This window comes from Hirundo rustica, chromosome 8, assembly GCF_015227805.2.
Source record: "Hirundo rustica isolate bHirRus1 chromosome 8, bHirRus1.pri.v3, whole genome shotgun sequence".
Lineage (NCBI taxonomy): Eukaryota > Metazoa > Chordata > Aves > Passeriformes > Hirundinidae > Hirundo > Hirundo rustica.
The window spans coordinates 23,298,083-23,319,456 of record NC_053457.1 but is presented as its reverse complement, the minus strand read 5'-3'; the positions used below and the strand labels follow the sequence as shown (position 1 = coordinate 23,319,456).

At 43.9% G+C, this 21,374-nt stretch overlaps 1 protein-coding gene across 2 annotated transcripts in view; it reads right to left on the bottom strand.

Moving 5' to 3' along the window:
• Nucleotides 1–21,374, bottom strand: part of SUFU (SUFU negative regulator of hedgehog signaling) — an 88,972-nt gene that overhangs the window by 22,292 nt on the left and 45,306 nt on the right. Inside the window, exons 5-9 of one of the 2 annotated variants that reach the window (XM_040070883.2) lie at nucleotides 20,534–20,619; nucleotides 18,398–18,470; nucleotides 13,700–13,856; nucleotides 12,125–12,236; nucleotides 1,424–1,558 (exon numbers count right to left, since the gene is read on the bottom strand). In XM_040070883.2, coding sequence (XP_039926817.1) covers nucleotides 1,424–1,558; nucleotides 12,125–12,236; nucleotides 13,700–13,856; nucleotides 18,398–18,470; nucleotides 20,534–20,619 — 563 coding nt within the window. The remainder of the gene's footprint in view (nucleotides 1–1,423; nucleotides 1,559–12,124; nucleotides 12,237–13,699; nucleotides 13,857–18,397; nucleotides 18,471–20,533; nucleotides 20,620–21,374) is intronic. The other variant, XM_040070884.2, reaches the window with a different exon arrangement.

The following is a 21,374-nucleotide window of genomic DNA, read 5'->3' as shown; positions in this document are numbered from 1 at the left end:
TTAAACACACGTGCATGAGTTGAGAGGGCATGCAGAGCATTCAACACAACAATGGAGATACATCACGATTGTTTCTGCCATCAGCATAGGAAACTATTTTGAAGGCAGCAAATATTTATTTTTCAGGAATATAAGAATGATTTGCTCTAAAAAGCAGGTGATAAGCCTCCTTCCGAGACAGGGAGCTACTCCTCATCTTTCCCCTTAATCTCATGACCTTGTTACAGAGCTAGAAAACATCTCAATCCCACTTCATGCCTGTCCCCATGATGAGGTGCTGATGTATGCAAAGGCAGGGGACTGCCAGTTTTCCAGCAAGACAAACTACAGAAGGGAAGCCAGACTCCACATCCGTGTGGGAATGTGAAGATGCATTTCTAAGAAGGCTCATTGCTGTGACAATACCTTGTAATCAATTGCCCCAGTGCTTCACAAATGTCACCTGAATTACTTAAGCAAATGCCTAGAAAACACACACACAACAGTATTACTTCCCTTTTTTCATTCAATGCAAGGGAAAATCATGGCTCTGGTGTTTTGGCTCAGAGTGCCTGTGACACCCATGCATGGCTTCTAGCACACAAGAGGGAAAACTTCAGGTAAGATGTTTAGTGCCTACCAGAGTCACAGTTGCTTGATGAGTTACTGCTGGTCAGATGAGCTAACTGATCAGGACAGACTGAACATTTGTGATGTAAAATAAAATATGTTTGTGTCAATTTTCCCATTGGTTTCTCAATAGGCCCAGGCAAGTGTGCACCTGCTGCTGATAACTCTGATACTACCAACATGTAACTCATTAAGCAAAAGTCAATCACCTACAATCATTTGTCTTGACACGACAGTTCATCTTTATCTCAAGGACATTTGCACAGGGATTTTTAAAAATAATGCTGGCTGAAATTATGGAAAACTAGAAGGCAGTGATATGCACAGACTGAACCTTCAAAAGACAATGTGTAGAGTATGCACACAATGTGTTGCTCCTTCAGTCATGTGACATAATTTGTCTAAACCCCACACTTGTATGCATAAGCTGATTGCAAACAGGTTTTGCACAACGACTTATCTGAGTCCATAAGTCAGAATGAATAACTTAAGGGATTTCTTTGACAGAGTATGTTAAGACATCCCTTCTTTATCACAGGGTTGCTAGCATCAGACTAATAAAAAAACCAATATAATAACCCCATCCTGCTTCAGCACTCGAAAGACACTGGAGGACGTAAAAAGAATGAGAAACAATCTTAACATGATGAGTGCAGAATCATGCAAAGAATCATCTGTTTCTAATGTGTTTTGGCAAAATGTCTTAGCTCTGGCCTTTACAGACCCATTGCATGCATGTCTGTATGGTGAAACAATGCCACAAGCCAAAAGCAGCATGTCAGCACAGGCTGTGGAGGAGGATGGCTTCACTCACCTTAGGCAGAGGGGGATGAGAGCTCCGGACTCCTGGTTAAATTTCAGGTGCACGCTCTCCAGCTGTCTCGTGCGGATCAGCTCATGAGGAATGATGGCTGCTGAGCTCTCGCTTTCCAAACTGTCCTTACGGCTTCTAAGAGAACAGACAAAATGCACATATTCAGGGTTCCAGTACTGCGTGCTATTTTGATTGCAAATATTGAAGGATACAGGAAAAAACCGTTATGAAGACAAAGACACATCTGAGTTTTCACCACTCCGGCACAGATGCAGCCTCACTCAGACTACCAGTCCCAGCATGCAGCTCTCCACCTTGATTTGACAACCTAGGATCTGAATTGATGCATATACATGGTGCATCCCTTCCCAATATTAAAAAAAACCTAAATATATATATATCTGGAAAGAACTGCAGCAAAACTGAAGTCTCCAAAACTCCAAACACCATAAAATGGTTTGGAAGAATTACCAGATGTGTTCTCCCTCCTGCTTTTGCTTTATCTTCAGGATTGTTCAGGCACTGGTCTGCAGGAAATACTTGTCCAGTCCTTTGCGTCTTTTTTTGCACAGTTCAACCAAAAGGCTTGGAGAACCTCCTGGTTCCACCAGCATCAAGTGCAACAGCCAAAAGACAGACTATCCATGTGACAAGTAGGAGATTCAGAGATCCTTTTCCCTTGTAAGTTGGGCTGCTTTAGGACAATGGTAGCTTTGCTTTCTTATTCCTTAATTTCTGCAAGACCAGCATATTCTGAAGCTACAATACAGTAATGTTACATGATTAGGAACTTTGCAAGGCCAAATCCTCTAGATAATAAAACGATCTGTCTCAAAATACTTGACCATAAACACTTTATATGTTCAAAGAGCACCAGCATGATCCCTTACTTGACAGTCTGGAACAAAGAATAAAGGACAGGATGGGTTATGACTTCAATGGATACATGGACTGACGAGAAATGTCTGATAAGTGATCTTTATTTTTGTCACACAAGAATGTAATAGAGGCAAGGCTTTGTTAAGATAGTTTCTACAGCACAGAATTGCCAGAGGAGAGAGACAGGGAAAGCAGGAGGGCACTGAGATTCCACATTGCAATGTACCTCCATCGTGCCACACGGACCAAAAGCCAAACAAGGCTATCAAGCTGTGGCTCTGTTTGAGAACACTGTTAAAACAAGCCTGGATCTTTCCTCCATCCAAGCTGAACTGTCTTTAATGTACATCTGGAAACGATTGTAAAGAAGCAGCTTCACCCTCATGAGCTGACCTAGATGACACCTTTACTTGATTTAACCTTTGAGGGCTGTCCCAAAATTACTCCTATCAACCACACACATAATAGTGCAGGTCAGTGTGAATTCCAGTGCAGATCAGCCTGTTGCTTCTGCCAGGTTACCTAGCCCCAGGTGAGCCCTTCACCTATGCTGTTGAGCTGCCCACTCCGAGACAGCTAAACTCTGATATCTCATGGTCTACCCTGCAAATACACTGCCTGGCCAGGTCAGAGACATGGAGAAAAAGATACCAGAGCACCTCAGCTCTCTGCAAGATAAAAACTGTAAAATATATCCCATTTTCTTCTTTAGCAACACACAAAGGAGTAATGGATCTAGCAGGGACATGGTAGGTCAGGATACAGCCCATGCACAGGTGGGGCTGATGGACTGACAGCAGAGTGTCAGTTTTGTGGGTTAACCCCGGAGCAAAGACACAACATGCTTTGTAGTCTATGTGTGGCACTTAAAGTTGTGTTTAATCTACTTCAGCAAACATTTTATAGCTCTTTCTAGGTGGGGTCTTCAAAGAGTAGAGCAGACCAGCATTTTTCAGGCTGATTACCTGAGAAGTGCAGTTACAGTTGATTAATGATCAGTTGACCTTAAGCTAAGCTTTGTCTCAACTTCCTTATCAGATCTTATATACACAGTGAGCTGTGGGAAAGTCAGCTTGTGGTCTACAGCTTCCAATCATTCATTTATCAACCCCTACCAAAAGGCTCAGCCATTAGCAACGCATGATTTTCAAGCAAGCCATAAACTTCCTAAATGCAGTTCCAGAGTTGAGGCACTGTAGAGTGGATCAGGAGTTTTACAGCAATGTTACTGCTACAGATGAGAGGCTGTGCCCTGCTCACCTGGAGTGCCTAAGCGTGCCAGGCACGGGGACATCCCAGAACAGCCTCACAGGCAATCCATGGTTTGTGCTTCAGCAAGGCAGAGAGCTGCAGGACAGCTCCCCACACCCCTGGGCTCCAAATCCCTCCGGCTGAAGGTGGGTTTTTAGGTTTCCATCACGCTAGCCAGTACAGCTGCGAGCACAATGGGGCTGCAGTCCGGAGGGGAAACTGCCTCCGGTTGTTAATGCAATAATAGGAATGACGACAATATTCTGGAGGCAAGGGGCAAAGCTTTCTGAGTCTTATTAAAACCAGCAAAAGCTGTTTGTCATTACATGCTCAAGAGAAGATGTTGACTAATGTATAACTATCAAACGGAACTGTCATGACTTTACGGCTGTCAATAATTATGACTTCACATTAATAAGTAACCAGCCCTTCTGTCAAAAAGGTGAAGGAAAATGGTAGTTAATACTTTGAATGGCATGAAAGGATTAATCCTTTTGACAAAATTTTTCCAAAGTACTAATACTCTGTGTCTCTTGTTTGCCTTCAGAGGAGCTCACACAATTTCACGTATTTAAAATTAAGGGCCAAACTCCAACAGCAGAAACCAAATAACCTTCTGTCTAAGGTAGACCTTTCTAAACAAGAATTGTGTGTTGTGGACTGCACATAACACATCAGGAGGCCACAGTGCCATCACTTTCAGACTGGAAAAATGTCACATGACACGGGGACTAAGAAAAACCCATTAAAATTCTCTCTTTGGGATTCAAAATCCTCGTGCTGACCCTTCCAAAGGGTGATAGCCCAGATGAAGGGTCAGCAGGAACTCTAGGTTGTTATTAATAAAAAGCTCATGTCCTAACACACATTGCCATCCACAGCTTGTAGTTTTCAGACTCAGAAAACAATTGCAGAAAAAGTTTGCTTTCTAACACTAACATCCCTGGTTTTACGACTGTCAGTTACCCGTAAGTCCTTGCTTCCTCCACCCCATCACCAAATAAATCACCAGCCAGAGTCCGTAGAGTTTTACTTGTTATGACTAAGATCTAGCTGACTATCACGAAAAATGTTGCAAACTTTGTCTATTCCAGATTTAATACTTTGTCCAACCCCCACAAAAAAATTCATGTTTCTCACTGTCCAGAAAAAACAAGTCTGCAAAAGCCAGGGCTGCTGCATTAGGAAAGGCAGCAGATTTAAATGGAAGCAGCATGCCGGAAATGCCCCAGTTTAGAGACTGCACATCTAATGTTTTGTGAAACTGGAGGGGAGTTGGAGGAGATTAAAGCGCATTTCCCTCTGATTGGGAGCTTGTGGGAGGTGTAAACGTGGGCAGTTGTCAGATTAATTCTTTAGATGATTACATTCTTTTTGTTTCTTTAAAGCTGTTTGTAGTTGGGTTTGATGTCTTCTGTTCTGGGCAAGTGTATTGCTGCAGTTACCAAGGTGACTTTAGCTGACTTTCAACTATTTTTTCCAGCTTCAGTTTCTACCAGTAGTCTGCTTCCGGGTGGAGGAGAGAGGGAGAAAATTATGTTTGTTGTTTTTTTTTTTGTTAAGTCTCATGAATGCTGATTAACATGAACTTCACCAAAGCCATATTTGATTATTTTTTCTCTTTTTCTAAGAAAGTGAGGGTGGTCAAGACATTGTAAAGGTGTCCAGTGTGGCCTGCAGCTTCCCCAGATCTGTCAACAAGGGGAAAGGGCCTGAGGAGACTTGACATCCCAGTGTGCTGTGCTCCTTCTTGATGTGAGAAGGCCACACGCTGGAACCTGCAGCCTCCCGGGGGCCCTCTCTTTGTATTAAAGATGAGGGTGGCTGCAACCTGCTTAATTTGATGCCAATTAGCAGCAGCCCGTGGGGATCCTGGAAAATCGCCAATGCAATCACTGGGTTGCACAAAGTTTGGATGTCCCCTCCTTATAAGTCATGTTTATAGCAACTCCTTCTCAAGCAACCACTGGCAGTTATTTTATGGGATTCAAGAATAACCAGGTTGATCGGATTAAGAAAGGTTTAGTATTCTTGCATTTGTGCTTCGCTTTATGATCAGAGCGCTTGATCTCATGGATCTATCAAGGAAGGAAGTCTCAGTTCCCTTCCAAGCTCTGTTGCTGATATGGAGCATAATTTTGCTGCATTTCCAAGCTACCCTCCCAGGTATCAAAATCACAAAGGACGTACTGTGGGAAGCTGGCCATGGCAGGGGCTCTTTCCAGGAGTGGGTGCCCACTGCCTCACTGAAGTTAGTTTCTGTCATTGCTCCTTGCTCCCTCCATATAAAATTCAGTACTGTGAGTTACCAAATGCAAACCATCAGTGCAGACTTGCGCAGCTGGGAGAGAAAGGTCTGGCCACTTTTCCTTTCTTCCTCTCCCGCCCCCTCCTTCCACTCCCACTTCTTCCCTTTCCAACCGTGGCTATTTCAGACCTCCTCACTCCCTCATGAAGATATGGTCAAAGATCACTTAAGTGCCAACAGTCTTCCAGTCTCTCTCCCACAGTTTCCCCTGAAGCAGGCAGCTGTGGGAAAGAGCCCTCAGCACCTTGGCACACAGAATTACAGCACCCGTCAGGAACGCACAGAGGCAAGCGCACAACTGGGGGGTACAGGGTTACACAGCTCCTGCTGTGGTCTCATTGAGACAAGGTACCTCGAGTGCTCAGACTTGGGTGCTCCCCAGCCTGGTTAAACAGGATGGTGACGATGTTCTGTGTGCATTTCCTGGCAGGGAAGGGCTGCTAGGACAATGCCAGTAGCAACAATCTTCTTGCCACTCACATATCCCTTTGGAAAGCTGCATAATAATCACTGTCAGAGCTTGCAGGGGCCAGACTGTTCCAAGACCTGCAGCTGAAGTGGAATTGAGAGATTTAGGCTGTGCCACTGGCACCCTGCAGACTCATGAGCAAAGTCAAACAACTCTTTTATGCTTCAGGATCCCAGTCTGTAAAACTGAGACATTTTTCCACGAAGGGACCTTGCAAGGATTAAGTCAATGTTTGCAAAGCACTTTTGGATTCTTAGACGGGGAAAGCTATAAAGGAGTGCAAATTATTAGCATGGTGACTGTTTTGCACTACTGCTGACACTGGTTTGCCAGACATTTACTTTTCTAGTTTGCAATCTTGCCACCCAGCACTCAGCCTCACGCTGAGACACTCCCTAAAGTATATTGCCTCCTTCCATTCAGCATTCCTGACTCAACCAGGACACCACTGAATGGCGACCTGATGAGAGAGCATGCCTAAATAAGCAGGACTGGATTGGAAACTTACTGCTTAGTGGTTGAAGAATCAGAAAGCCCAGCCAGAACCAGACAGCTTCAGAGAATGCTGAAATGCTCCCCTTTATGTAAAGTTTGCCTCCAAGAACTGAGGACAGGAAACCAGCTACAAAGACAACAGCTCCCCTCCGCCCAAGCAAAGCAGAACGAAAACCCAGTGCAACTGGGAAAAGCAAAGTGCAGACGCGCCTCCAAGCAAATCCTACATTTTGGTATTACCGTCAGAGCTTCCTCAGAAATGCTGCTCAGATGGAGCTTGTTAGTGTGCATTAACCCAGTGCTGCTCCCTGACAGGAGATATCCATGTGCCCTGTTTACCAAGTCAGAGGAACTGCAGGAGCAGCAGACTCCAGCCCTGGATGCAGTGCCACTATTACTCATGTGCTCCAAACCAGACACACCATGTGACAGTCTGGGGTTATCCCAGGAGGAATTCTGGAGTGACACAACTCCTCCCTCTTCCCATGAGGGAAGGGCAACCACCTGAGATGCTCAGAGTGCAGAGCTCCAGCAGGTCACTGCCAGGACAGTCCTGCCAGCCTCACCTGCCGGAGGGTTGTTCCCTACTCTGTTTGCCAGGAACCTGCCTTCATTTCCCTGCACAGCTGGAAACTGTTCAGGGCTGGATGGAATTAGCACATGGCTACAGGGCTACCATATGTTCAGGTTTCCCTAGACTCAACCTTTCTGCCTAGAAACTGAATGCAGATGGGACTCGAAGTCTCTGTGGGTCCCTGGACAAATGACCACCACACATAAGGGACCAGCACAATTATCTGGGAAATCCCAGACAGAAATATGAGAGTCAGGCATGTGAACCCCACCACTTGATCCCTCTAGAGAAGGGGGAGAGTTATAAACAGCAGAGACGTGATGGAAAAGCCTTATCAAAGTAATACAGACTTGGGAGACCCTTTTCTATCACTCAAACTTCATGTTCAGACACTGGGGTGTGCGTGGGCAATACCTGAATTCTGGCACAATGAAATGCAACAATTACAGATAATTTTAGCTTTGACACATGCAGTAATGCAATGTGCTAGCACTAGGTTTCTACTCCATGCCTCAACTCACAGCAGAACAGTCTGAGTTAGCCAAGAAGCAGAAAAACATCAATTTCAGCAACACTGCATGATCAAGGGGGCCCTTGAGGGGTGGAAAAGGTCAAGAATTCCCCTATCCCAATGCTGGCTCTCCCTGCTACTGTGGCAAATTAACTCTGCTGTCCTAATCTGTAACATGCAGATACTACTCACCTACTGCACAGGAGAGCACAGAGCTAATTACCAGGGACAACCAAAGACTCAGCCCCAGAAATTATTACATCAAGAAATTAAATAGGGATCGAAGCAAGACTCCACAAGTGTCACTGAACTTTGACATCTGGAGCTTCCAGCCCACTGAGGCTTTGACAGCAGCAGTCTGCCATTTAAACATCCCCTACAGGCAACAGTTCTCTGCATCCAACAAGAGTCAATCTGCACTTGCCTTTCTGTGTGTCTCAGCAGTGCCCACTTAACTGATGGGTCCTAAGAAACAAATAACGCACCACTGAAATGCACACTATTCATACACGTCTTATTTTTCCAAGTGGTAATTGAGAGTATTCAGTTACCTATGTTGAAAATGATTAGTCATGTTTCCAAAGAATAATTCACATGTTCTTTTGTTAATACCTACGAATTGATTTAATGGCTGCTTATGAACTGAGCCAACAGTCATTTTGAGAAACAGATGTCCGATGCAGTTTTAAGCTTTAAGTGTGCTTTTATTCATATCCTTAGGAGAAAAAGGGCTACACAGTCTATGGTAATAACACTAATGAATCAAAGTACTACAGCTGCCCAGCAGGGTTTTGACAGAAACCAGCTTTTTCTCAAAGGAACTTTTTTTTAGGACTCTGGGACAGTGAACAACTGGTAATATGCATGCTTAACATGTAAGTATGTGCTTTGCTGGAGCCAAAACACTGAATCAAGCCCTATCTGCAACCAAATAATATGAGGCTTTTGCATAAGAATTGAAAACTGTAACTATACAAAGACTGGGAAATCTACATGGAATCTGGATCCTCTACATTTCATACAAATAAATATTCAAAAGTTTGAGTATTTCTGATACTATTTGTGATGCTGAATGCAGAACAGGTTGTCTGCTTTAAACCTTGATAGATTATTGTGTGTGGGTGGTAGGGTTAGGATAAAAGAAAGGGAAGAAAGCTACTAGGAAAGCAATTGGTGGTTGCAAATCCATGATAAATAAACAGCACATTCCTCTTCTGCACAAAGTCCTTAGAGTCTGTGTCAGAATTTAACATCCTACTGTCAGCTGGGTGCAAGTTTGGCAGCCTGGGGTTCTGCAGTGCTCCCTATGCAAAGCAGATTTGAAAAAATTGCCATGCCCCAAGAGAGTGTTCCTGTCAAGTTCCTCAAGGACTTCTAACGCACAAGTTATTCACAGGACACTTGCAAAGAACTACAGGTTTGATATTTTGTGATCTGATGTGTACAGTGCAGGATATGATTAGACGCAAGCCTGCTTCCCATCAGCCAGCCCCTCGTAATCATGAACATATTTATCCTTGTGGTGCCTCAAGAAGATGACATTATTAGTCCCATTTTATAGATTCACAACTGAAGCTCAATAGCAAAATGACTTGCCTTTGATTACACAAGATTTACAGTGAAGGACAGACCTTAGTCCCAGCCCTACCAGGCCCAAGCAATGCAAGCAAGGATCACACCAGAAGAATTAGATCAATGTACAGAATTGTCCTTCATCTCTGGTGCTCAGAAGTCCTATGAAAATTGTATCTGCATTAGGTTTGTGCCTTTTGTGTCTCAGCCTTTACCCCTGCAGGTACCTGGAGGGAACATGGATGTAGATACATTACTGCATGCAAAAGCCGAGCTCCTAAGTTACATTCCTGCACAGCAGCTGGAGATGAGCCTCTCTGTATCATGCTCTTGTACTTATTGCACATTGAGCAATTTTGCTCAAATGCATGAGACATGCTGAGGCAGTGTATTAAGGAAGGCAGAGACATAACAAGATCTTCTTCTTCTGCTTCATCTATACCACACTGTTCTGGAAAATGTGTTGACTGATCAGTTTCAGCCACAGTAAGGGTAATCATCAGGTCTGATTTACGTACTAGTCAGTCAGATGTTGTAAGTAAACACTGCTTTCCAGCACAAACCACCCCTTTTGGTACGGTCAATGCATTGAACAAGTCCCATTGTATCTGCTACGTGGAGGGGAGAAGCAACTGCACACAGAGAAGACCTTTCCCAAATTTCTCTCAAAGCAGCTGGTAAGACGGAGGAAGAAAGCATTAGGACACACAGCTGTTTTAAGCTGGTTTTAGCCCTATCCCTCCAACAGTATCACCACAGTAACACAGCTGATGGCTGTCTTTCCTTAACTGAAGTGCTTATGGAGAAACAGGCTACCTTTCAGTTTCCCCAGTGGCAACCATAGACCTCAGGGAAATGTATTGACCTCCTAGGAGGCAAACATTGGAAACCATTTCTACCACTCAGGCTTCAGGCAGGGTGGGTGTACAACCGCTGCAGGTAAGCGAGATTTGCAACAAAGAGCACTGTCACAGATGTGAGGCTCTGAATTTGATCTGCCTTCCTCTGTCTCAGAACAGTTAAAAACCCAGGTAAATATTTGTGTGCTTCATCTTAGACCTCGCTAACCTTTCACCACTCCGTCTCAAACGTATCTCTGTTTATCTCACCCTGAATAACGTAAAGCTCCCTTATCTAAGCAACAACTGCCTCCCAGCATTAAGGCTTACCCATCAGCTGCCTCCTTGACCTGATGTGCACCCAAAAGGTTTGTGGTCACCCCCCAACCACTGTGGACTCAAATGACACTGGGCATGCAGGTGCATGCAGGAGCCCAGCACCTGTGAGAAATCCTGCCCAGTACTTTTGAGCTCTCCAAGGTTGGGTGTGATTTGTGCAAATCACATGATAGAATTTTATATTTTTCTCAGCGGGGCCAGGGGGAACAACTAATGGTGCAATGTGACCAACCTGCAGGCAGAGAAATGCTACTCAAAACCTGAGTCAGATCAGAATAGGACTCCATATAATTACTATATGGCGAAAGTAAGATTATTCCTAAAGCAATAATAAAGTCACTTGACATTTTTTAATATAAGTACCTATATCTCATATTACATATTAGCCAAAAGCATCAGCAGTTGACACATAATACTTCCCCCATAGGATTAGGCAACTCATAAACATTCATGTATTAGGCAAATGGGAAGTCACCTACGAAATGGAACAAGAAAGGACAACAACAAGAAATATTTTTCTCATGAAATGTTTGAATCAAGAATGAAATAGGAATTGAAACAGACCAGGGTGCTGTCCCTGCCTGGCACTACAGGGAAGTGCTGATTTCATGATGATCTTTACTCTTGAAAGCAGAAGGCACAGATGTTTATCAGAGACTAAGAAACCAAAGGAAATACCAAGGAGAAAGAGTGCAGTAAAGATGCATAAAAAGGCATGTCTTTCTGTATCATTTAGATGAAAACATTAAAACTGATGGGAGGACACTGAACTGGCACCTGAAGTCTAAGAGGGGAATGGGAGAAGCCCAGAAAGACAGAAGTGCAGATACTACAGATGGCTTGAAACCACATGTAATTTCCTATAGATTCACTTAAGCCAAAACTTGCAAGAGATATCTATGGACCATCCTAGTCCACTTAAATCACCTGTTAGACTACTGCTATTGGAGATCCAGGTGTTACTGGCATGTAATTACTGACAGAACCCACCTGTTTAAGCAAGGCAAGATCAAAGTCACTTAAAAAAAAAAAAATTAACATTTTCATCAAAAGGTTTGTAATTATGAGCTTGAAAACAAAATACTCAGGAAAAAATATCAGCAGTCATCTTCGCCACTTATCTCTACTGCTACCATAGCACTTTTTCAGCACAGTACTTTTTATAGGAATCAGTCCAGTCTGAATTCAAACACCGAAGACCATGAACAGCAGGTTCTACAGAACAGTCAGAGCTACTCTGCATTAGCACATCTTGTCCAAAACCCCTCTAAAAAGCTGCCCTCCTGAGTCCTAGACCATTTATTCAACCTGAACAACTCTTCTTCCTCTATCTTTGCATTTTGCAAGTATTCACTGCCAGCTTTCCTCTCCCATTGCCAAGTCTTTTCCCATCCAGCTTTGTTTTCCATGCTGAGCTCCTTCATCTCCATCTGCCACCATGTGACTATGCAGGGTGAAACTCACGGTGCTCGGTCGAGGTTCAACCCATTCTGTCTTTGTGCATTGATTGGAGGTAGGACAGGTTTGCTGTTAATCTCAAGCCCTCTCCGCAAAGTCTCCCTGATTTGCTCTGTATCTGCAAAAAGAATATTTTAAACATGATTTAGAATCCCCAGAAACAACACAGACACAAGAAGATACCAGGTGTTTCATCTAAACTCTTCCCCTTCAGAAAGAAGTGGAGAAATGTTATGGTATAACACTTAATTGAACTTTCTGAACTTCTTTAGGAGTTATTTCACTTTATAATGTCAGCTTGAATTCCCTTGTTTTGGCTTCATTGTTATGTCAGGCAAGGAGAGATGGAATCTTTTATACTGAGTCCTCCTGATGAAGAAATTCTGAGTAGCTTTGTAAATTTTCATAAGTGAGTTATTTGTTGGTTCTGTAACTCTTATAGAACCTCCTGACACTTCCAAGCCTTTGTACTGGAAATAATTTTTCCCATTAGGCATAACAGGAATTTGCTCCTTTCCCAAACGAATGTATGAAGGTTTCCAAGTTTTGTGCAATTGCCTTTGGAAATCTGTTGATTAATTTACAAGATTTTTATGCAGGGCAACCTTAAGCCTCAAGCTCACATCTGAAAATAAGCTGCAAATTATGCAGTTCAGATGCAGTGTTTTTACTTTCACTTTTTTCTGAAAAGTCTACTGGCCAAATACTTTCAATAGGAAGCTTTTCTGTCTTTCTTAGAAGTTTCCTCATCTATTTTTGAGAAATGTGAGAATTAGGTAAAGAAAAAAAAAACAACACACATTATTTCAAAATCTTTTGAAGGATATACAAATTTCATCATGTATACCTCTCCTGGGCTTTTCATTTCAAGGCTGAGGCAAAACAGCCTTTTTAGATTTGGTGCAGTTCAAAATATTTGCACAGAAACCAGAAGAAATGCAGTATGCGTTTAACTAATTTTTTACTATGGATTTAAAAACAAGTAAGATACCATTTCTGGATGCCAGGAAATCTCAAGCCCTCAAATTTTATGTTGCTTCACCCATTTGAAAGGTAATATGCATAATTTCAAGCCTGTGTAATGGCTATGACTTCCCTACCCTGAGAAGGCATCTCACTGCAAAGGGGAACTCCATGTTTTTTTAATTCTTCTTTCCAGAGTTCTGTATTTGCATTAATTCCTTGAGTTCAGCTGCAGCAATGTGCAGCATCAGTCTAACTTGCCTCCCAAGAAGGGATAATGTTAAGAAGGAAACACAGCCTAGGAAAATGAAGTTGCTTCACCTTGCAGATGTTTACAGTCCTGTTTTCAGCAGGTGCTCAGTTTAACTTTGTAAATTCAGATTACAATTTGCCTAAAAACTGAAAGAAACATTTAGACAAAATAATGCCAAGAATTCTTCTCCTCTCTCCTGCCTTCTTCAAAGAGGCCAAAATCCATTTTGCTGTCCTGAGATACACCAAGCCCCCAATGGCTGTGGAGTTTGTTATGAACTCGAAGATGCAGCACGACTCAGTGCACTGCCCAGACCCACCAGAAGCTGAAAGGTCATGACAGTGACTTGGCCCAGGACCTCTTACCTTTCCCAGAGAGCCGCCGAGGCTGGGTCCCAATGCAAATGCTCCTGCTGTCTTCATCATCCTCTGGTGGCCGGCTCAGGTCATCCCAGGCACATTTGGCACTCACTCCGCTCAGGTTTGAGCCATCTGTCTCAATCCCTTTGTCGACTCTCTCCTGCTTGAAAAGATTCAAAACACCAAGAATTTTTTGGAGCGTGGCTTGAGCCTGAGTTGGAAACCACCATGGTGCAGCCCAACCTTCAGCAGCTCCTGCAGATCCCCTTCTGTGGACAATTTCCACTCTCTGGACCCTGTGTTTTGTCAGCAAACAGGAACTGCACATTGAGCCATTTCAGGAAGCCACTCTGAACTAAACAAACCTTTTCCATAGCAAGTTGGTCTGAGATCCCACCCTATCCCCACTGCTTCACTACGTGGCCCTGGCAGGCACAAAGCAAGGAGAGAGAAAGGTGAAAATCAATGGCCTGGGGTGTGCAGGATTGCTTCTTTTGGTGTTAGCATTGATTTACACCAACTTAAAATATTTAAGGTATGAACCACAGCTTGGCAGTCGATCTCTTACATGTCAACGATAACAAACCCCTGAATAAGTAAAGTTTTCTTTCCAACCCTACCAAAGAGTCCCACAATGAAAACAGCTCACCGAGAGACTCGTCATTCACACAGGTTCTTCATTTGCAAACTGCCCAGAGAATCCCTGCTTTCTAACGTGCTGGGGTGTCCCATAAAGGACAAACATGCAAGACTGGACGTGCGAGGAGACACAGACCTGTTCCCCATGTCAAAGCTTTTGCATAACTTTCTCTATTGGCAAATAAACAAACTCCCTCCCTTTCAAGCTGGACTTTCCAAGCACGTAGTCAGTGTTTGGGTCTCAGAAGGTGTCACACACCAATCATAAGCAGCTGGATGCTCTCAGGCACCAGGCATTTACTCAAGGACATGTGCATCTGTTGCCAGCAAGATTGCCCTAAGCTACAGCCAAAACTCGAGGAAGTTCCACCTGCTTGGACATGGGCATCAGTCTGAATTTCCACCTGCGACCCACAAGGGGGTAATGTTGAGCTGAACAAACCCGGGGCTGTGCTACATAGACAAAGGGCTGGCACCTCTCTTGCCTGGCATTGAAGCAGCCAGGCTCGCTTCCCCCTTTTCTGAAGGGGTCTTGCCTCTGGTACTGCTCAGTGGCACCAGCAAGATCTGCATCTCTCTGCATACGTCTGAGTCACCTCAAAACGCAGGCAGTCCCAAGAAACTTCAAAGATTTGAGGAGAGAGCAGAGAGGTGTTACACACAATGGGAGAGAATCTCTCTACTCCATGTAAGTACCCTCTGGCTTGACATTGCCACTGAAGATGAGAGATTGTGCAAACATTTTGCTCTTTGCAAAATCTGTCCCCAAGAAACAGTTTCCAGACGAAATCCATGTATGTCCCTCCCCTTGCCCCGCTGTGCATGCTGCACCCTGGGAAGAGCATTGCCTGTTCTTGTGACCATTCAAGAGAAGATTTGAGCAGCTCAAAGATAAGCACTAGCATTCAGGGTGTGGTTGCACAGCGGTTTAAGTTGATGTAATTCACAATGACTGCAGTCCCACCCTCCTCCATGTGCTCTTACCCCTTTCCCTTGAGCCAACTATTTTTTTTTTTCATCTGGATCACCTCCCAAACCCCATTCTTTGGCCCGAAAGTTGAGGTAGGAGCCTGTGGCTGAGTGCAGGACCGGAGCAATCGTGACTTAGACTTAAGCATTCAAGAGACTGTCTTTCTCCCCTTGTTAGGATCTTCCTCCAGCGTCAGGGGAAACTGGCTTCTTGAAAACGTAATAGGAAAATCTGAGAAATAACAAATCTGTTGTGATTTTCTTTTGTTTTATCCTAAACATAAAATTAGTTGTGTCACCCAAAAATAGAAGTTGTCGGAAAAGAAATAAAAATACATCCGTTCCTACATATGCAGACAATGCTCTAAGTGAGATTTAGCACGTGGCTCCTTTGGGAACCCTCCACAGTATTCTGTGAGGACCCAAATGTGCTGGCGTGGGGAGGTGTAATTTGTCAGCCAAGTTATTTTTTATCCAAGTCATTGGGGACGCATTGGAGAGCCACCAAACCTGCTCCTGAGCAGGGAGGAGAGGCCAGAGGGCTGCGAGGCTCTGGTGGGATCTGCTCCCCTCTCCCTGCAGCCAGGGCCCCACTCCCAGCCAGACCCTGCGGACAGAGTGCAGAGCCTCGGGGAGGGGGAAAGGACTCTCATCTGCAGCTCAGCTGGCTTGCAGAGCACTTCCTCAGGGGAAGAAGTGCTGCTCTGTTGGCATCCCTTGGAGATCAAGGGGAGCTGATGGAAACGAGCTGGCTTAAGGCAGCCTAATTTGCATGCCTGCTTCATGTTTGCAAGTATTGATGTTAAAGGGGGAAAAGTCCAAAAAACCCCAATAAGTGTAGATTCATAGCTCTGGCAATGCACAGTTCTACCCCACTTTAGCCAGCAAAGACTTGCCGGGACTGAGGGGCTGTTCTTCCTCCTTTGAAAGAGCAGCTTGAACAGGAGGTTGGAGGAGCCCAGGGCAAAGGAGGTTCAGCTCTTTCCTTCCTCAAAGAAAGGATATTTCTGTCCCATTTTCCTCTCAGCATGTGGGAGGGATGCTCTGAGGCTCTTATAAGTCATTGATCCCTTTTTAAATGAGCCAGAGCACTGCAGTGTGACCTGCAGAGCAGCAACCACAACTCAGGAAATTCAAATCAGCTTTATTCTCTTCTGAGATATCTGCTAAACAGAAGCAAAGCACTGAGAATCAGCACAGAGCTGGGGACCGACAGGAATTGTTTGACAGTGCTGCCAGGGAAATCTGAATGGCCTACAGGGAAGCCTGGCTGAACAGAAAACAACCAGCGTTGCCACAGCATTAATTGCCGACATCCTGGGATGACATCTTAGTTGGGATCCATTCTCAGCAACTCCGAACAGAAAGTACAGCTGCTGCTGCCAGGGCTGGGTTTAGGCCTCAACCAATTCCCACAAGAGACAATGCAGCCTCCAAACAAGCTCTGCCTGCTTCCCAGACAGACAACATGCTTGCTGGCTCCCAGGAAAGTTGTCCAGTTTCTCTGCCTGTTCCCTCCCTCCTCTCCACCTCTCTTCCACTGCTGCCTTTCTGGTCTCACACACCCTCTACCAACACCAGGAAAATGACACTATCCTTTTCCCACTAATTAGAGCAGGAGGCACATGACAGGGCTGAAGCCAGCCTGGCTCAGCCTTACTCCTGCACTCAGCAGAGGCTCTCTGTGGGACTCGGGGGCGGATTTTGCTCTGTGAATCCCTGGGGGCTGCGGCAGCAGAGCAGGAGGGAGGTGTGCACACACACACCTGCCCATACGCACTTCTGCAAGGGCAAGAGAGAACAGAAACAGGAATGTGTTCAATGTGAGGAAGTCCGGAAGGACCACAGACGTAGCAGCTTTCAGCAGCAGGACACACTGGTGAGGCAGAGGTACTCTTTTATTTGCCTTAACTTGCCTTGGCTGACTCAGATTCCAGTAAGCTGAGCTATTTTTCATTTACAGTAAATTGAAGAAAACCCTGTTATCATTAGGAATCACCAGTGTGCAGACAACTGAAACACCTCCAGGAGGGGAGAGGGCAAGGCTCTGGAAAGTCTAAAAACTTTATGGGTCTTTCAGTTGTATTAGCTCCCATGTTGTGGAACATTTTTTTCTGTTTCTCAGACTGGGGTTATTTTGGATGAACAAATCCTTAAAACCAGTAAAAGTAGAATTTGGTTTTGTTCTTAAGCTTTCAAAGTAAAAGATGCTGTGAAGCAACTGAGAATAATCAGATACAGACATGCAGACCATAAGCAAATGCTTGTACAAAACATGCACATTTGCACGTGCCCTACCAGGCTAAGCCATAAGTTCTCTGTTAAAGGCAAACATTCAGTGATTCACTGAAACACGGCCAGCACCACACTGGATTTGCTGGGAACTCATGTACTCCAGTACCATGTTCTCCAGCTCTGTTGAAGGGATTGCAGATGCATTGATCAGAAGTCCACAGTACAGTAACCTCTCCAAAGAGGCCCTGTTTTTATCTTTAAATTTCCAAAATTATATTGAACTCTGAAGAAGAAGGTTCAATATATCTTCCTGCATGGATTTTTAATAACTGCATGTGGCACTTTTGGCTTCCCATCATTTCTCAGTCCACACTAACTACTTGGCCTCAAGTGATATCCTACAGGAATGAGCTACACTGTCACATTCACTGTGAAAAAATAGTACTTAGTTGGTTTTGAGTTTTCTGTATGTTAGATCTCCTTATGCTTGCATATAAAAGGACGGAGGAATTTCATGGTGTACCATTCCTAAATCTTGTATTACTCTAGGTTTTTCATTTTCTTTCTCCCTCCTTTCTAAAATATCTGGTACAAATTTTACCAATTTGTCTCATATAGGAGATTCCATTTTCCTGGTCTCCCTTCTCTATCTTTCTTCCTAGAGCTGCCATTCATGAAGGGCTGTACTTGTCCTTCTTGAACCACCTCTAAGAAGAGAAAGAGTTTCTAAGACTTTTCCAGGATTATTACAAACATTGAGAGGATCCAAACACCTTTACAGAAAATATTAGAACTGTTGTATAACATTAAACCAATTCTCCTTGGTTACTACAAGAGACATTTTATAAACTAAAGACATACTTGCAGATGTGGGTCAATCTCGAATATGGTCTCTCCTCTTCGCATGTCTGTTATCAACCAGGGGCCTCCAGCTCTACAACAAAAGACAGGTAATGAACCAGTCAAGCTCTTTAATTAGAACTCCCCAGCAGGGTCCTCAGAGTGGACCTGTACTGTAAGGAAGCACAAGATAAGAGTTTCAAATAAGCCTAGAAACCCCTCTATGCAGCGTATACATCCCACAGCATGCGTTTGCTCTTTACATTTTCCAAATAAATGAATAATAAAAGCCCCCCATGACCTAGCAGTTAATCTGCTCAGTGTCTGGCACCACCCAGACGTGCAGAGCAGTCAGGACTGACACAGGCTGTTATCCCCTGTCCAGGCCCCATTGCTCACACAAGACTGAGACGGGTTTTAATCTTACAGGAAACGAACTGGGACTGAGAAGTCCAGTGTAGCCTGAGTCAAAGAAAGATGGGCAAGGCAAGGAGTCAAGATTTATTCCTCTATTACATATCTAAGAATAGAGCAGGGCCCCAGTGGGACTGCACTTTTTGCCAAGATTGGCAGTCACGTTCAGTACCACAAAGAGCTTATTGCTCTGATAAATACTATCACAACAGACATTTTGCTCAGTTGGTATTTAATGGCCAAGTACTCAGATGGTTCAGGGAAATCTTTGTTATCATTAGCAATAAAAGTTGGAAGGCTCAAGGTATTTCTCAACAAAGGTGACAGAAAACAGATTACTGTGAAGATGAAATACTCAGAGACTTCACTTTGGGTCATACTGCAGCCAAACTGCAGAAGTCAGCCTTAGATAATGCTTTTCATTTGAAGTAAAAACTGAAGTCTTTTGGAACTGCCATAAAAAACTTCTTTGTTTTTTTCATGACATACTTTGTTATTGCAGTCAAAAGCCCCCTCCTCTGGCCTAGTTTGTGTTAGTCTCCTAAATACTTAAGAGTGGGAGCAAAAAAAGTTAATATTTTACAGGTTTTCAGATTCTTGGATAGCCACTCTTTCTTTCACATCACTTTGGAAGTTGTCAATTATTAACTGCAGGGCTGTGACCAGCCACAGTTCCTCACTGGGGTGCAAGAGACTTTTACCCTGGTTGCACATCAATGGCTTAGTAGTTTGCAGCTTTGCCTTCAAATCATGGACACTTGGGTCTCATTTTTTTCCTTGGAAAGGTGCTTATACCACAGCACAAAAGCCAAAAACCAACATGAGAACAGACTGAGGAGAGAGGTGCTGTATCTGTATTGACTCTGAGGAGCTAAGGGAGCTGCAGGCAGTGTTTATTGTCTCAGGGACTCAGAAACAAAGCTTGCAGCTGGACAAATTCACTCTACTCTAGGGCATTTGCATGAATTATCTGCACTTGTGCCTAAAAGGGAAAAGTTCAAGTTAAAGAAGTCCAGCTCTTACAAATAATCAATCAATTCAAGGCTATTGTGACACTAGAGAGGGTACTATTGTGCCCAGAAACAAACATCGAGAACTATTTTGCTTTAAAAAGTGTCTTTTGAGTTACAATCACATGGGAATAACTTCCACTGAATTTAAAAATGTTTAAACAAAATACCTGCAAGCCAAAAAGATTTGACTGCACCCTGGCAGCAAACAAAGCATCAACATAAAATTTACCATTTAAAATCCATCTCTTCCTCAACCCAACATCATCTTTGTTATTTCTCCCATGGCAAAACAATGAGCTTCACTTTCATGAAAGCGCTTCCTGCTGCAAACTGGCCCACCAAGAGTGGCCAAATTTGAGAGTGACTTTCTCACTTTCAGACAGCTTTGTAAGCCAGACCTTCTCCTTCCTTTCTTTGAACTAAACAGCGAGGTCACCAGTAACAGTTATCCCAGGAAGAACCAATGAGAAAACACCCTGCAGGCACAAGAGGAAGGAAATTAAGCTTTCAAGACCTCATTCTCTTTCACCCTGAACATGTGGACTTCCACATGCATTAATTTGCCATCTAAGTGTCTGTGTGTGAGAACAGATTTGCAATGAATTCCCATCTCTTGCTACAGCACAGATTAAATAAGTTCCATCAGCAAGTTAAAGATTGCTAATAAAAATAAACAACTGAACTGTTCTCTACGGAAATGCTCCCCTATATGGGCTATATGACCACTTACACCGGGACAGTCCGAAGCAGTTCCAAGATCCCTTGACCATTCCACTGCTGAGCTGCATGCAGTTCCTCAGTGCAAACCCCAACAATCTGTAATAAATAACAACAAAGATACTAAACTGGGTGGGAACCATGAAAGAACTGTGGAGAAAATGTGCCACACAGTATGGGATCAAGGAGTGCAGCTACAGAGAAGCACCATTTCATTAATCCCACTAGATATGCCAGGACAAATGGAGCCTGAGACAACAGTGGGATCCTACAAGTCCTTGTTGTCTCTCTCGACATCTACCATGGGAAATGCCCTGGTCATGTAACATTTAATCTTGTAAAGAGTGTGTGAATTTAACAATGGGGAGGGTCTGCTGACAAATGAGGGTTTATACACTAGCCTGCTTGACTTTTCAATCAAGTCCACACAAAAAGGACAGAGCAAGACTGGTTGGGGTCTGAGTACATACAAACAACTGCTCTGTCAACCGATTGCCAGGGGCAAATGAAATTCTGCACAAGCAATCTCAACCAGGCAAGGGACTTGCTGCCACATGGGATTGCTTTGGTGCTCATAAAATCCTTGACCAACTCAGTTTGCTGACTGGTTACATCTTACACAGCACCATAAAGTAAAGCTGCTTACACACCACATAATCCACTTGTCACTGCAGGCAACTGCAGAATTCTGCCTTCCTGTATAAAGCAGGGTGTGTTTGCTCTTCAGGATAGAAGCTGCCACACTGAGCAATACCAGATGTCTCTCTAACAGCAGCAGAGATCAGCTGCTTCAAATGAAGGAGTGAAACACCCTTCAGCTGATAGCAGAAGGCAGTTTCTTCCTGCTGTATCAA